This window comes from Sebastes umbrosus, chromosome 9, assembly GCF_015220745.1.
Source record: "Sebastes umbrosus isolate fSebUmb1 chromosome 9, fSebUmb1.pri, whole genome shotgun sequence".
Taxonomy (NCBI): Eukaryota; Metazoa; Chordata; class Actinopteri; order Perciformes; family Sebastidae; genus Sebastes; species Sebastes umbrosus.
Window position 1 is genome coordinate 2,955,895 of NC_051277.1, and position 14,601 is coordinate 2,970,495.

The 14,601-nt window shown below is 39.7% G+C and overlaps 1 protein-coding gene across 4 annotated transcripts; it reads right to left on the reverse strand.

The window, feature by feature from the left end:
* Positions 1-6,568: 6,568 nt before the first annotated feature.
* Positions 6,569-13,502, reverse strand: cdx1a (caudal type homeobox 1a). 4 transcript variants are annotated; one of them, XM_037779652.1, is made up of 4 exons: positions 13,355-13,502; positions 12,810-13,286; positions 10,870-11,018; positions 6,569-7,174 (listed from the first exon to the last, which is right to left on the reverse strand). In XM_037779652.1, the coding sequence occupies exons 2-4, from the start codon at positions 13,138-13,140 to the stop codon at positions 6,989-6,991; spliced, it is 666 nt and encodes a 221-aa protein (XP_037635580.1). In that variant the 5' UTR covers positions 13,141-13,286; positions 13,355-13,502; the 3' UTR covers positions 6,569-6,988. The 4 variants fall into 4 exon arrangements, with proteins under 4 accessions (XP_037635580.1, XP_037635582.1, XP_037635581.1 ...); XM_037779654.1 differs by having other exon boundaries at positions 13,366-13,492; XM_037779653.1 differs by having other exon boundaries at positions 12,810-13,296; positions 13,355-13,486.
* Positions 13,503-14,601: the final 1,099 nt, after the last annotated feature.

The following is a 14,601-nucleotide window of genomic DNA, read 5'->3' on the forward strand; positions in this document are numbered from 1 at the left end:
GCCATGAGGAGGAGCAGAAGTCTAGTTATCTCTCAGAACACTTGAATTACAATATGCTGAAAGGTTATTATGGAGTTTTCTTGCCAAATGATGCCAAATATTTATACTGCCTTCTGCCACTTGAGTAAATGTCAATTCAATTCAAATCAAACTTTATTGCAGACTCAAGGTCCAGATAAGAAAAAAGAAAAAACAACAATTACATATAATACATTGCAATACAGGAAGCATTATAAAAAGTCATGATTAAAAGACATTAAAAATATAAATATTAATATAAATATATACATACATCAATGCTTTACATATAAAGAACTATACCAGTGCCTCCACAGCTGTGATTGGTACCGTGTAGTGCTAAATCTTATAGACAAGATGATGTCATTCTCAGAGTGATTTAACCGGCATATAAATGTGTACATGAGATTCCTTAATACAGTTTGAAAAGTATTCATGTCTGCAGACACAAACATTTCCCTTGCACTGCAACATCTTGGTCTTTTTAGTAATATTCTCATTGCATCACAATCACATGTCACATTCCACAAACACTGAGTATAACTAGTCACTATGTATTATGATATGTTTGTGACACTTATTCTGTTCACTGCAGCACCAGAAGAAGACGACCAGGAGTTAACCTACGCTGATGTCAATATCCTGCAGCGGCCCGGGAGGCAGGTGCAGCAGAGGGCGGAGACTGAGGTGGAGTACGGCCAGATCAGGTTTTCAGAGCGACCCCGGCGGCAGACTGTTGAACCACCAGCAGATGACTGTGTGTACGCCATGGTCCGTAAGGACAGGTGATTCACAGAGAGTGCACCACTGGAGGCAGATGTTTGTCTTTCACAAATATCTCATATCACTCTTAGATATTATTATTATTTTCCACCGCTTTTACTGTTTTGCTGGGTTATGACTGGACTCTGAGGTATCACCTCAGTTTTGTAGAATATTTAACATTTTCTTAAGGAAATATATATATATTTTTAAAGTATTCTAATTACAGTATTACATTACATTATTATTACAATCCTCCCTTTATCTTGTTTTTACTTGTTTCTAATTTATGAGCATACACTTTTTTTTTCTATGAGCAATACTCTAATGTGCTCTGTGAAGATGTCATCAGTACGTTCATGTTGGTCTCCGTTTACATGTCATCTAAAATGGCTACTTTTCAAAGTGATGAAGTTTGCATTTACTTAGATTAAGAATGTATTTATCAACCAGGTGGATTAGTTGAGGGGGCAGAGTATATGTTACTTTAGTAGTGTAGATTTATTGTGTGCGAGTCGATCTCATATTTGACCCTGCATATCTTCCTTTGTCTCTCTTGAACATAAGATAAAGTCAGTCTCGTTTCTCAGGAAGTTAACCACATATTTGTTTCCATGACGTAAACACTTCTGCTTCTTTTCAGGCGTGTGCATTTCATTCTTACAAAATCGGTTTATCATTTGCAGAGGGGGATTTTTAAGACCAACTTTATTACACTTGTGTTCTTAATACAATGATAAATATGAGTGGGTTGTGTAGTTTTGTCTATTTTAATAGATGCAGACACATATACTGTAGCATACAGTCTAATTACATTATACAACTACAGTACATGCAGTTGTTTCCTAATAAAGAGAGTTAGCAGCAAAGGAGGAACACCTTTTAAAAGAGGATGTTGCTCTCTTTCTTTTTCTCCTTTACTGAAACCAGGGGAGAACTGAGAGAGACGAATTTGGCGTGAGGAACTAACAAGTTGTCTCACTGTGAGCACGCAATGTGTTTATCATTTAACACCATCGGTTTGACACGTTTCCTATGTAATTGTGGCTTCGCTTGAACGCACTCGCTGCTGACATTGATATTTCATGATCTCGTATTAACCAGTTGGTCAATTGTCAAAAAGGTTTATCGTTAGAAAACAAACACTTGCTTGGAATCGAATTGAACTAAATGCATTTTGAGGACTAGATCAAGTAGATCAATATGAAATCTATAGCCAATTTCTTTGCCATGAGCCGGTGACAGAGGGATAAAACACAGAAGACATTCAATGATAGAATGTAAGCTCACACAGGACCAGTAACTCTCAGTAACGTTCTGCTTAAAAGAGTGATTTAATCATATAAAACAACATAATATAACATTTTAACAGATTCAGAGTCAGTCAGACGTAAAGAGACAATGATACACAAGAAAATGTAAGTTTTTAAGTATTGGCTACGACCCTGTACTCTCACTGCTCGGTGTTTTCTGCATCAATGTCTCAGCATGAACTATTAAGAATGTGAGACCACAGACATCATATACAGTACCCATTAGATTCCTGTAAGATACTCTATTAACTAATGTAAATCTCCCTCAGACTCTTGGTTTTCATGCCTCTTCTAAAAGATCCAGTCTGGATCCACGCACAAAACGTAACAATAAACACGGACAGAAACAAATAGTGATCATTTCTATATCAATATACTGTAAACACCCCGTGTTTATTTCCAATTCTTGAAGAAAACTTTCTCGCATGCTTCCACAGTTCAACGGAGAATTAAAAAACAGAGCAAAGTCTTGATGAATTGAAGTAAATGGGGCGTTTAATGACAGCAAAACTATATCAAAACATCTGTTTTTACAAGCTCTCACTGAACTCATGCAGTATAAACCAAGCCTTATTATAATACTTCCACACAAACAGTCTCACGTTTTCACAGGCGTGAAGTGTTTCAAATAGTACGGATTTAGTGGAGATGCCTGTGTTTGGAAAAGTAGTGAGCATACGTGAGCATAAATGAGAATTGGATTATACTGCAGGAGTTGCGTAATGTTTTGATCTAGTTTTTGTGGTTGTTAAATGCGGCCCCCATTTAAATTCACCAAGACTTGTCTCCGTTTGTGGATTCTCTGTCGAACTGTGGATGCAAAAACAAAGTTTTCTCAGAGAATTCAAAGTAACACGGGGTGGCTAACTGATATACAAATGATCATTTTGTTGGGGGAAGTATTCCTTTAAGCTGTTATCAGATGCTATTGCATCTGTTGGTATGGGTGTGGACTGTGTCAGGAAGTGTACAGCCAGACCTTTGATCCTCAGGGCACCCTTCTTTTCTCAGCTTAGTATCACCCTCTGAAACACTCAAGGACCTCTTTGTATGAAATAACTTTTTACAGTGTGATTTTATTATTTATGCTAACTTCGTTTTTACATGAAATATATAAAGAAGCATCCATTATCAACAAGATTTTCCAATGTTAATTTTGTATATATATATATATATATATATATATGTATGTATATTCAGTGCAACCGTGCAATTTTTTAGCTGTTTACTTGCTGTGCATTTAATAAAGAGAGAAGTTACATGATTGGTTTGGTTTGATAGCTTGAGGTTAAAGGTCGGACTACCAATCAGCTGATCAGCTGAGCCATAAAATTGCTGTTTATGGTTCATGATAGTTGTCCTCAAACAACCACCTGAGATCCCTTTTTTTAAAGTTGAACCCTCTCGTTGAAACTCAGTTGAACTTCTGACTGACATACTGAGCAAATAATTGACAACACAGGAAAAGTGCAATGAAGCTGCTCCAACAATCCGGTATCCTTTATAGCACATCTGATCAGTCAGTCCTTCGTTCAACACAATAATCATAATGGTACCAAATTGTTCAGTGTTGTTGAAGCTGGCAGCCCTTTTAATACTTATATAATATGGAAATCTAAAGAGATTATACTGTTGCACCTCAGCTCTTGATAGGTTTGGTTGAACACACAATTAAACATTTATTTTTTTCCTCATAAAAACCAGGTGATTTTTATCATTGTCGTGACACATTCATGTGATGTTACTCTGCCGTGCCAAATTTATTGAACTATAAAAACCAAGACTGATGGCTGGTTTCAATTCTTCAATCCTGGGCACGTCAGATATCCTTCAGATATCCTTCATCCGCCAAATATGTGTAAAGAAAGTAAATACTTTAAGATTGTTCAGTACATGTTCAGTATTTGTACAGTACATCTCTACTGCGCAACAGTGTGAATGTAAAGAAGTGTATTAAGGTTTCTTTGAAAAGATCATCCTGTAATGTGACTATATTATTGTATAGTACAAAACGGAGGTCATCTCAGGTTATAATTTCATTAAATCTGTGTATTATTTAAGTCATTTTGAGGGCAGGTAAAGCTTTAAACCATCAGTTCACTCCTCACTAGCAGCATGAACTTATTAAGAAGCCTTTCTCTTAAATGTATGTTGTCTGAGTAAGAGGAAAGGAAGGAAATGTGGCAAATGTGGCAATGTAAATTTAGTACCGAGCAGTCGGCCGAGGATTTTCAAAATAAACCACTGTACCACCAACGTTGTGCAACTATCTGTCAATCAAAGTGTGCAGTAAAAGATTTCCCGTTTTCTCTTTCAACATACATCTCACTAGTGTGCTTGTATTTAGTAAGTTTAAGCTGATGTTGGTTTTGCCGCACATTATATTAAAAGCATGCTCAGTGCATACTGTTTGTTTATCGATGTGGTTTGTGTTTTCTGTTCAGCAGCACAGAGCGTCTGCTTTCACTGCACCACAATCGTCTGAAACATTTTTAGGGAAAACTGAGTATGGGTTAAAGGGACTGTTTGTAACTTCTTACTCGTATAAATCAATCTGGGTCGGTGTAACATGCACTCGGTCGTGTGGCTACGCTGTTCAGACTCAGACTCCACAAAGTTGTATCTAGTGAAGCCCGTCTGTTAAACAGTGTTGGCCGCGGTCGGAGGACGCGGGGGAGACCGTAGCTTTGGTCTCCAGGGCCGGGATCTCTGCTGTACTCTGCTCCTCTGCCTGCCTTCACTCACACACCGCGCTCGTTCTCACTCGCTCTCTCGCTCCACCTCTCACGTGCATGCTGCTCACTCCACACTGCAGAAGAGTTAGTTTAGCTCTGAGAATATCTAGTGAATGTACAGTGGACGTTTGTGCAGAAATAACTGCTGCAGCTCCTCCAGACCAACAGAGGTTTCCCGTGTCTTGTGAAGTGACGGGGCTCCGCAGAGAGAAACGTTATCGTCTCCGACCTAAACTCCGGTGTCTCCCCTGTTCCCTCCGGCCGCGGTCGGGAGGCTGAGGCAGGTTAAGCCAACACTAGGATCAGCATCGATTCATGGAGAGACTTCGTCTGGTCAGCTAACATTACTGCCAAGTAACAGAAAACAAAAAACAAAAACCACATCGATAAACCTACAGTATGCACTGAGCATGCTTTTTATATAATGTGCAGCAAAACCAACATTAAACTTACTAAATACAAGCACACTAGTGAGATGTATGTTGAAAGAGAAAACAGGGGAATTCTTTTACTGCACACTTTGACTGACAGATAGTTGCACAACGTTGGTGGTACAGTGGTTTATTTTGAAAATCCTCGGCCGACTGCTCGGTACTAAATTTACATTGCCACATTTGCCACATTTCCTTCCTCTTTAAAGTGTCTTACAAACAAGAGCAGTCTGAAAGCGTGTGAACATTTCATGTACAGTGTCCACTAACATTTCATACATACTATGAGTCCCAGAAGGCGAGATAAGCAGTGACTTTTTTCACTTATACAATACTGTGATAAAGCTGAATGTGTGTATTTAGCGTTACAGTGTCGGTCGACAGTCGTGGGTCATGAGGCAGCTCTTTTTAAGGATGTGGCTAAACTCTGCTGTCTGAACATGTTAGCCACACGGTCATTTTTAAAACACGTTTTTGTTCTCAGTTCCTTGCTGTTATCACAATGTTAGAACTAAACTGAAAATAATATTATATAAAAATATATTTTAAGTCCAAGTTTCTAAATGGAAAATGACAAATGAGTGTTTTCATATCAAAATCACCCTGCTTTTATTTCCTTTTTTTCTTTTTTGACATTTCTGTGTGTTCACTGTTACGCCATACACAGCTGCCTTCCTGCCTTTCTAAAACCCACTGGTTTATACTTTTTAATGATCTATTCCCATAATAAATCCTGCATTAATATTTCAACAGAAAGAACATTAAATGAACATCTTGTTTAATGTTTTATCCCCCGTTCTTTCCTTCGTAGTAACAAACTCTTTGCTCTATTTATATTTGCTGTAAATTCAAATGCTAATAAAAAGATGAATTAGCATCATTTTCACTGTGCAATATCATATTTCCACTTGTGCAATTATGTTAATCGTCTGTTTATTGTCAATATTGTTCCTATTTGTTATATTTGCTTCTATTTAAATTGTTCATATTTTATATGTCTTGTCTACTTTTGATTTGCTTTTTGCACCGTGTTGTATCTTGATTTTTGATTTTTACTGATGCTTCTTGTTTCTGCACTATATACCCTCTTTGCTGCTGTAAACTGCAAATGTCCCCACTGTGGGGACTAATAAAGGAATATCTTATCAGATCTTATCTACTTACGTTTTTTTACATGTTTGCAGAATCTGCATTCATTTTTATTTTTAGACCGAGTGTGATTTTGAGACGCATTTCCTCCTGCAGTTCCTGTACGTCAAATGGGGTTATGGTTAGACCTTTTTTTCTTACTCACAAAGCAGACTGTAAATAGACAGTGTCACTTTTATCCAACAAGATTCAGACGAATTTCAACATTAAAGAAACGTCAAAGAAAGAAGGACTACTGAAATGCTTTTTCATTGTGGCTTTAAACAACTATTCTTGAAGAAGGAACTCAAGTTATCCAGTCACTCTTTGTCCTTTAAATCAGTATCTTGGTGCTGAAAATGATCCATATACATATATTAAAACATTAAAGTCCTGTGATTGGCAAATGCCCATCAGAGATGATCAGTGCAACAGACATGTTTCAGTGCTTGTCATTGTGAAAGGCAGGAGGAGGTGCAGCATTAAAACATCATGTTGATGTGAATCATCTTCATTCATTCTGTGGTATATAAAAAACAAAAAAAATAATGCTATGTACATATTTCACGCTGTATCAGTCTTCCATAATGAAGTCCCCCCCTTAGTATTCTTCCGATATCGTATCAGACAAAATGTTGCTGCTGGGGCTGGTGTTGATGTGGGTGTCAGCGGGTCCACCCAGCGCCGGTGGGGTGGGTGTTGTTGTGGAGGCCTGCTGAGAGTTCTGCAGCTTCTTCCTGGTTATCTTCCTCTCTTTAGCACGTCTGTTCTGAAACCAGATCTTCACCTGAGATAGCAACATCAGAAACATATTTATTAGGTATACGGGCTCTTAAATATTGATCAGAAACAGCAAACTGTGATGCATCATCCGTTCTCATGCTTTTGAGCCTTTTCTGTTATCAAGTGGATGACGACTTTTTTTTGTGTACATTGTCTCGCTCTCTGCATCACGTACTTCTGCTTAAGTTGAGCAATTTCCTTCTTTCCCAGAATGGATTAGTTGCACTCAACTGTGGGTTCGACAAGCAGAATGAGTAGTGAGATAACAACAATAGCATCATGACATGAGAGCGAGAATGAGGGATTCACCATTAACACTACTTATGCGAGACGTTTTATGGCCACATAGCATAATGGTTTATAGAGGTTTCTGCTGTTTCTTTCTAAAGAAGGTTTCTCCCAACGGGATTGTTGAAGAACGTTCTGTTAATGTGTGCTGCGTTAAAGCTGCAGTAGGCAGTATATGTTTTTGGCATCATTGGGCAAAAATCCCATAATAACCTTTCAGCATATTAAAATTCAAGTGTTCTGAGAGATAACTAAACTTCTGCTCCTCCTCATGGCTCTGTTTTCAGGCTTTAGAAAAGACTTTGACCAATCACAGGTCATTTCATTGAGAGAGCGTTCCTATTGGCTGTGCTCCGGTCATGTGACCAGAACTTGACGTTCCTTTAACAGATTTCACAATGGCGGCGGCGTCACAAACGTTCTCATGTTACAGCTAAACCGTGCACTACAAGATGATTCTGAAAACATCTGAGGAGAGAAATAGGCATTAACGTAACATCATATTGATTCATATTTGATCAGCGCTGCCTAGTTTGACCGTTTGGTCGGAGTTCAGAGTGATTGACAGCCGGCTCTCATAGACGGCAGCTGGACAGCAGACCTCAGATCAGCTCTTACTGCTTGTTATCCTCCGGTCTGTGAAATCTTACAGATGCCGTTAGGAGCACCGGAGGACACCGGAATTATTTCAGGTTACCTGTCTCATGTACTACTGTCACGATATAGTGACCGTTTTATAAAAAAAAAAAAAATATTTTAATCATATTTGCACCAAACTCGCCTGGATTTTAGGTACTTTACTTGAGTTTACTTTTACATCACTTTGTTCTACTTTACTTCACTTAAAATGAGCTCCATATTAACCAACTATAGTAAAATTCTGCTTTTACATTCATGCATGAGTAATAATAATCTAAAGGTATAACAGTACAACAACAGACATGTTTCTGCACTGAATACTTTTAATACTTTGAGTACATTTTACTGATTGTACTTTTAGTAACATTTTCAATGCAGGACTTGTGACTGTGGTATGTTTATGTTTATATATTTTGCACTAATTAAGACTACACAAACATAACAAACAAAAAAATAAATAATAATATACAGTGCAGCAAGAGGAGAAAAACCCACTGGGCTTATCTGAAGCCTAGAGACTAGAAATAATATGACTACATAATAGTGATGACAAACAGAACAAGATATATATAATAACAACAATAACAATACAATATAGCAAAAAAAAAAGAGGAAGTGTGCATGATGTGAATAAGCAAATGTGCATGTGTGTGCATGATTAGTACATTGACTTCTGGGTAATAGTAATCAAACATAACACTTAGTGAAAAAAAAGATATTATTAGTATTACTACTTTTACTTTTACTTCTAAAGGATCTGAATACTTTCTCCAGCGCTGAGTGTTTGTACAGTGGACTGTTAAAAGAGAAGTATTTTGATGTTTTATGGCCACATAGCATAATGGTTTATAGAGGTTTCTGCTGTTTCTTTCTAAAGAAGGTTTCTCCCAACGGGATTGTTGAAGAACGTTCTGTTAATGTGTGCTGCGTTAAAGTTGCAGTAGGCAGTATATTTTTGGCATCATTGGGCAAAAATCCCATAATAACCTTTCAGCATATTGTAATTCAAGTGTTCTGAGAGAAAACTAAACTTCTGCTCCTCCTCATGGCTCTGTTTTCAGGCTTTAGAAAAAGGTTGTGTGACCGGAACTTGGTGTTCCTTCAACAGATTCCACAATGGCGGCGGCGTCACAAACTTTCTCATTTTACAGCTAAACAGTGCACTACAAGATGATTGCTTGTTTTCCTCCAGTCTATGAAATCTTACAGATGCCGTTAGGAGCACCGGAGGAAACCAGAGGACACATGATTTTTTTCAGGTTACCTGTTTCATGTACTACTGTCACGATATAGCGACCGTTTTATAAAAATAACTTTTTTTAATCATATTTGCTCCAATCTCACCTACTGATGCTTTAACTATATCCATGACAATAAGAAAAATACAGCACCAAGCAACTACATGGACCTGAGGTTCTGTACCAATAGCTGTATTTGAGTTTAAGTTGCTCCTCTCACCTCACAAAAACATATAAACAGAAACAAGAAGGGTCAATCAAAATAAGCCAGTGGGTGTCTAAGATATCATTCCTGAAAAGAAGGAGCTCTTTCTTGCAGTTCCTTTGAGTTATTTGCAGTCTATTTCTCAATGTTTTCTGGGCCCAGTCATTAAAGTGTGACTATGTGACCTTATGTGAAAGAAGAACTAGCACATTATATGTCATATCTTCATAAACACGCCCCTTGCTCAATCCAGTACTCTCTGGGGTTTTGGTGCTATACAGCCTTAGAAGAGGCCTGTGCTACGAAGCAGGATTTGGCGTTAGCGAGGTAACTTCAGGGTTAACCCTTCAGAGCAGGTTGTGTTCCGGATAAGAGATCAACTCATATAAAAGCACCGCCTACTGACCAATCAGAGCTCGGTGCGCAGATCGTATGATAATATTACACACATACGAAGAGCCATAATCAGACTGAAAACAACACAGTTTAAACTGATAAATGCAAGAAGGACAGCTGGATTTATGCTGTGGGTGATTAACGCTTTGAATTATGTTTTTATATTTATTTTTTTGACTTGGTCTTGAGTCCGTTTCACACCGCCGGACGCTGCTGAAAGAAGGTTGAAATAGTCATAGACGCCACATCTTTCTTACTTGGCATGAGGAAGTGTAATCCATTTACCATAACACATCTAAAAGCTATTTATATCTAGACGACTATATCTGACTTTTGAGTTTTCCGTTATATTAATAAGTCTGTTAATTTACGCATTCACACATCAGGAGTTTTTTCTTTTGCCAGCTGTCCTTCCTGCATCTGGCAGCTTCAACTGTGTTACTTTTAGTCTGAATTAAGTGTTTAACTTCTTCCTATTTGTCTGATATAGTTTACTCTTCCTTTGTAAAATGTGCCGCTCTGCCTGTCTGTCTGTAGTCTGTGGACTTGTCCATGTCTGTGATTGGTCAGATGCTGCAAACACCGCCTCGTACATGTGAATGCGCTCAGACTGAGAAACCCTGGGTTGATTTACCGAGTTGATAACCAGCGTCGTGGGACCGTTTAGTGTGATCTCGGTTGTCAGGGTTAGTGAAGCCAGAAGGTGCCAGCCAGCCTGGCTGATGGTGCGTTTACAAATATCCTGAGATTGCAAACTTGTGTCCACGGTGGCCGCTGTTCAGCAAGATTCCTTAACTCCACTTACTAGTATTTACTGGAGCTTTTAGCTGCGTCTCACTGTATTCCTCAGCAGATGGAGTCAGGAAGATCATAACGGTGTATCTACACTTGCTTTCCTTTCTAACCACTAACTTTAATTGGCTCCAGCCTCACCTGTCTCTCGGAGAGGCCCAGTGCCAGCGACAGCTCGGACTTCCTCCTCATGGTGATGTAACGGTTGAACTGAAACTCCTTCTCCAGCTCCAGGCGTTGCTGGTCAGTGTACACCACCCTGTACTTGTCCTTAGTGCGAGTCTTCAATCCTGAATCACACAAAAAACAACACCTGATTTAGTTAAACAACTTAATACCAGTTTCGGTGATTGACTGACTGAGTGACTGATTTAGGGATTAAATAGGTGTGTTAAACATGATTATGTTGATGTCAGTGAGTCACGTGCACCGTGAGCTGTGTGCAAACAGATGACTAATTTGAAGACGTCTGGTGCCACGTTCAAGTTCAGGCGCCACTTAAAGCCTCATCAACTCTATTAATCACGCTAACTATAACTAATGTAAAGACTCCCCGCTGCATTGCATCAGCGGGTCTCCTTATCACTGTGAGTGGTGTTTACATAGGTGTTTACACAGGCAGCTATTCATGTTCACACAGGGTGAGCCAAAGTTATTGATTTGAAGTCTTGACCATGTGACAGCATCGATCGAGGCGGACCAACACACACACACACAGAGAGACATAAGAAAGGCCCGAGGGTTCGACCTTAACAGGAGACTCGGTGTGACTCCTGCAGACTTCCTCTAGTGCCCCGCGTTATCTAGGCAGGCTGTCACCCTTTAGCACCCACCCAGTGGACAGAGAGGGTGGGGAATGACATGTCTGCCGCCACTGTTAGCTTTGCATTGACATCTCAAGCCGTGCTGGCGGAAGGGAGAGGTTGAAATAAGCTTGATGAATGTGTGTGTCTGACTTTACTCTGTGTCGAAACTGTTCCTGTCCATGAATATGTGTTTTACCATATCTGTCATCTGTAACACCCACACGACGCCTGCGGTTTAACTTGTCATAGTCATCTTGTGACTGAACCAAGGAAGTTACGTTCATTTGAGCATCCTCAAGTGTTTTATCTAGATGGCCGAGTCAAGTCGATTTATTTGCCTCAGTGGCCTTTATAATCTGTGCAATCTGATATACGACACCCTGGATACATCGGATGAGGAAAAACTCCCCCCCCAATAAACCCTTTTGAAAAGAGCAACAGAGGAGGGATCCCCCTTCCAGGACAGACAGATGTGCAATAGATGTCGTGTGTACAGAGTAACAACATAATGAAAATACAACATAACACAGCATGGATAAGAGATAAGAGATTTTAAAAATAAATTATAATTCTTTATCATATCTTAACATAGACTATTTATCATAGGTCAATGTTGGGTTTAATCTTCAGCCTATAACAGGGGTCTGCAACCTCCAGAGCCTCCTGAGGCTCTTTAGCTCCTCTCCAGTGGCTCCCTGTGGATCTTTTTAAAAATGGAAATGAATAACTGTTTGTTGTTAACATTTTCATTTTTATGTATGACAGAGTATTAGGGCCACATTGGGGGAAAAAAAATAAATCAGAGATTTTGAGAATAAAGTCATAATATTATAAAGTAGTAATTTTACGTGTTATTTTCTTTTTTTCTTGTAAAGTTATGACTTTATTCTCGTCATATTACGACTTTTTCTCTTGTAATATTTTCACTTTATTCTGGAAATCTCAGATGTTTTTTCCTTCAATGTGGACCTAATACTCCGTAGTACATTGTCTCTTTGGCCCTCACTGCATTAGACTTATATACTATATACTTAGACTATAAACTGTGTTACCTTCATCATTTATTTATTTATATATATTTATATATATTTATATATTTATATATATTTATATATATTTATATATATAAATATATATTTATATATATATATATTTTTGTTTGTTTTGCCTGAAATGTCTCTTTTGACAGTAAAGGTTGTGACCCCTGACCCCTGACCTATAATGATATTAACCCTATGGTGACCTCTGTGGATGTCTCCAGTGTGTGAAGCCCACCTGAGACGGCCGGTCTGATGGGTTCATGGTTTCTCCTCCTGGAGCTGAAGGGGTCCTGACCGGTCATGTAGTTGAACGCTCCTCCAGCAGCAGTAACCGGAGGACCGCTGAGCTCCGGGGAGGAGAAGCTGAGCTGCCCGGCGGAGGGGCTCGATCCCGGGAAGCCGTACGGATACTCCTCCCGGGGAGCGTACACGGAGCTCCAGGACGAGTCACCGACTCCCGGGACGTGATGAGGATAACCGGTGAAGTCATACGGAGCCGGGAAGTACTGACTGTTCAGAGACAGCGTCTGAGCCGGGTGTCTGGAGGACTGTGAGTTGGGGTACATCCTCAGGTGTCCTGGTCCGACAGGTAAGGTGACTCTCAGGTAGATCCGACTATAGCTGGATCATGTTATTAGGCCTCCTTGTTTATCTCCAGCAGCCTCTCTCTTTCTGTTTCCACTCCAGTCGAAGGTCTACCTGAGCGGTGAGACTACACACACCTTTATAGATTTACTGCCGAGGAGAGTTCAAAAGTATCATCATGACGTCACGCCTTACCTGAGACCCACCTGCAGCTGCCTACCTGCTGCTCGTCTTGAGGCGACGTGAGGGCATTGACCCTGATTCACCCAGCATGCCCTGCTGGATCAGTTTGATCAGGCCATCATGTCAGGTGTGTGTGGGTGTTTGTATGTACGTGTGCGCGCGCACGTGCACGTAGATGTGATGGGCTCATGTGACATCCAGCACAGAGATTGTAAAATCAAGATATGAGCTCAGTGGTGAGTTTATTAAACATTATGCAGAACCATAATGTAAAACATATTCACAATCTTAAGTTAAAGTATTAGTAACATGAAAAGTAAAAGTATTCATTAGATCAACAGGTCAGTAAGCCAGGAGTATATAAATACTGAGGTCATGAGTCCAAATGAGTCCCATGCAGATTTATTATTACATTTAACTTCTCAATTGTGTTTTCTGTAAATGCATTATCTCCACATTAAAGCGACTCTATGTAAGAATCAGAAATGTCTTGTTAACAGCGACACCTGTGGCCGTTAAGTCAACGAAAGTCAGCGTCCTGTTGCTCGCGCTTGTGCTCGCTCTACATAGACATGAACGAGCATCACTCAACACAGTGAGGAGACACACGTCAGCTAAAAGCACAATATCACTCTATAATTCAGCTGCTTGGCAGTAATGTTTTGGTCGGAGACGATAACTTTTTTCGCTGCGGAGCCCCGTCACTTCACAAGACACGGGAAACCTCTGTTGGTCTGGAGGAGCTGCAGCAGTTATTTCTGCACAAACGTCCACTGAACATTCACTAGATATTCTCAGAGCTAAACTAACTCTTCTGCAGTGTGGAGTGAGCAGCATGCACGTGAGAGGTGGAGCGAGAGAGCGAGTGAGAAGGAGCGCGGTGTGTGAGTGAAGGCAGGCAGAGGAGCAGAGAACCGCAGAGACTCCGGCCCTGGAGACCAAAGCTACGGTCTCCCCCGCGTCCTCCGACCACGGCCAACACCGTTTTGCAGGACGGGCTTCACTAGATACAACCAAGAGGTTTTGATTTATCCACAATGATTTATACGTGTAAGAAGTTACAAACAGTACCTTTAAGATTTAAATGTTGTTTTTGTACACTGCCATTTAAAGTATTTACACTATAGGAATATCAGAACCAGCCTTAAGAAACCCAACATGTGACATTATTTTGTAATAGTAGAATATAAACTTGAATTCACAGAAATATTAGAGAGAATGTGACTTTCTTGCCCTCAATGGGACCTATACTGTCAGTG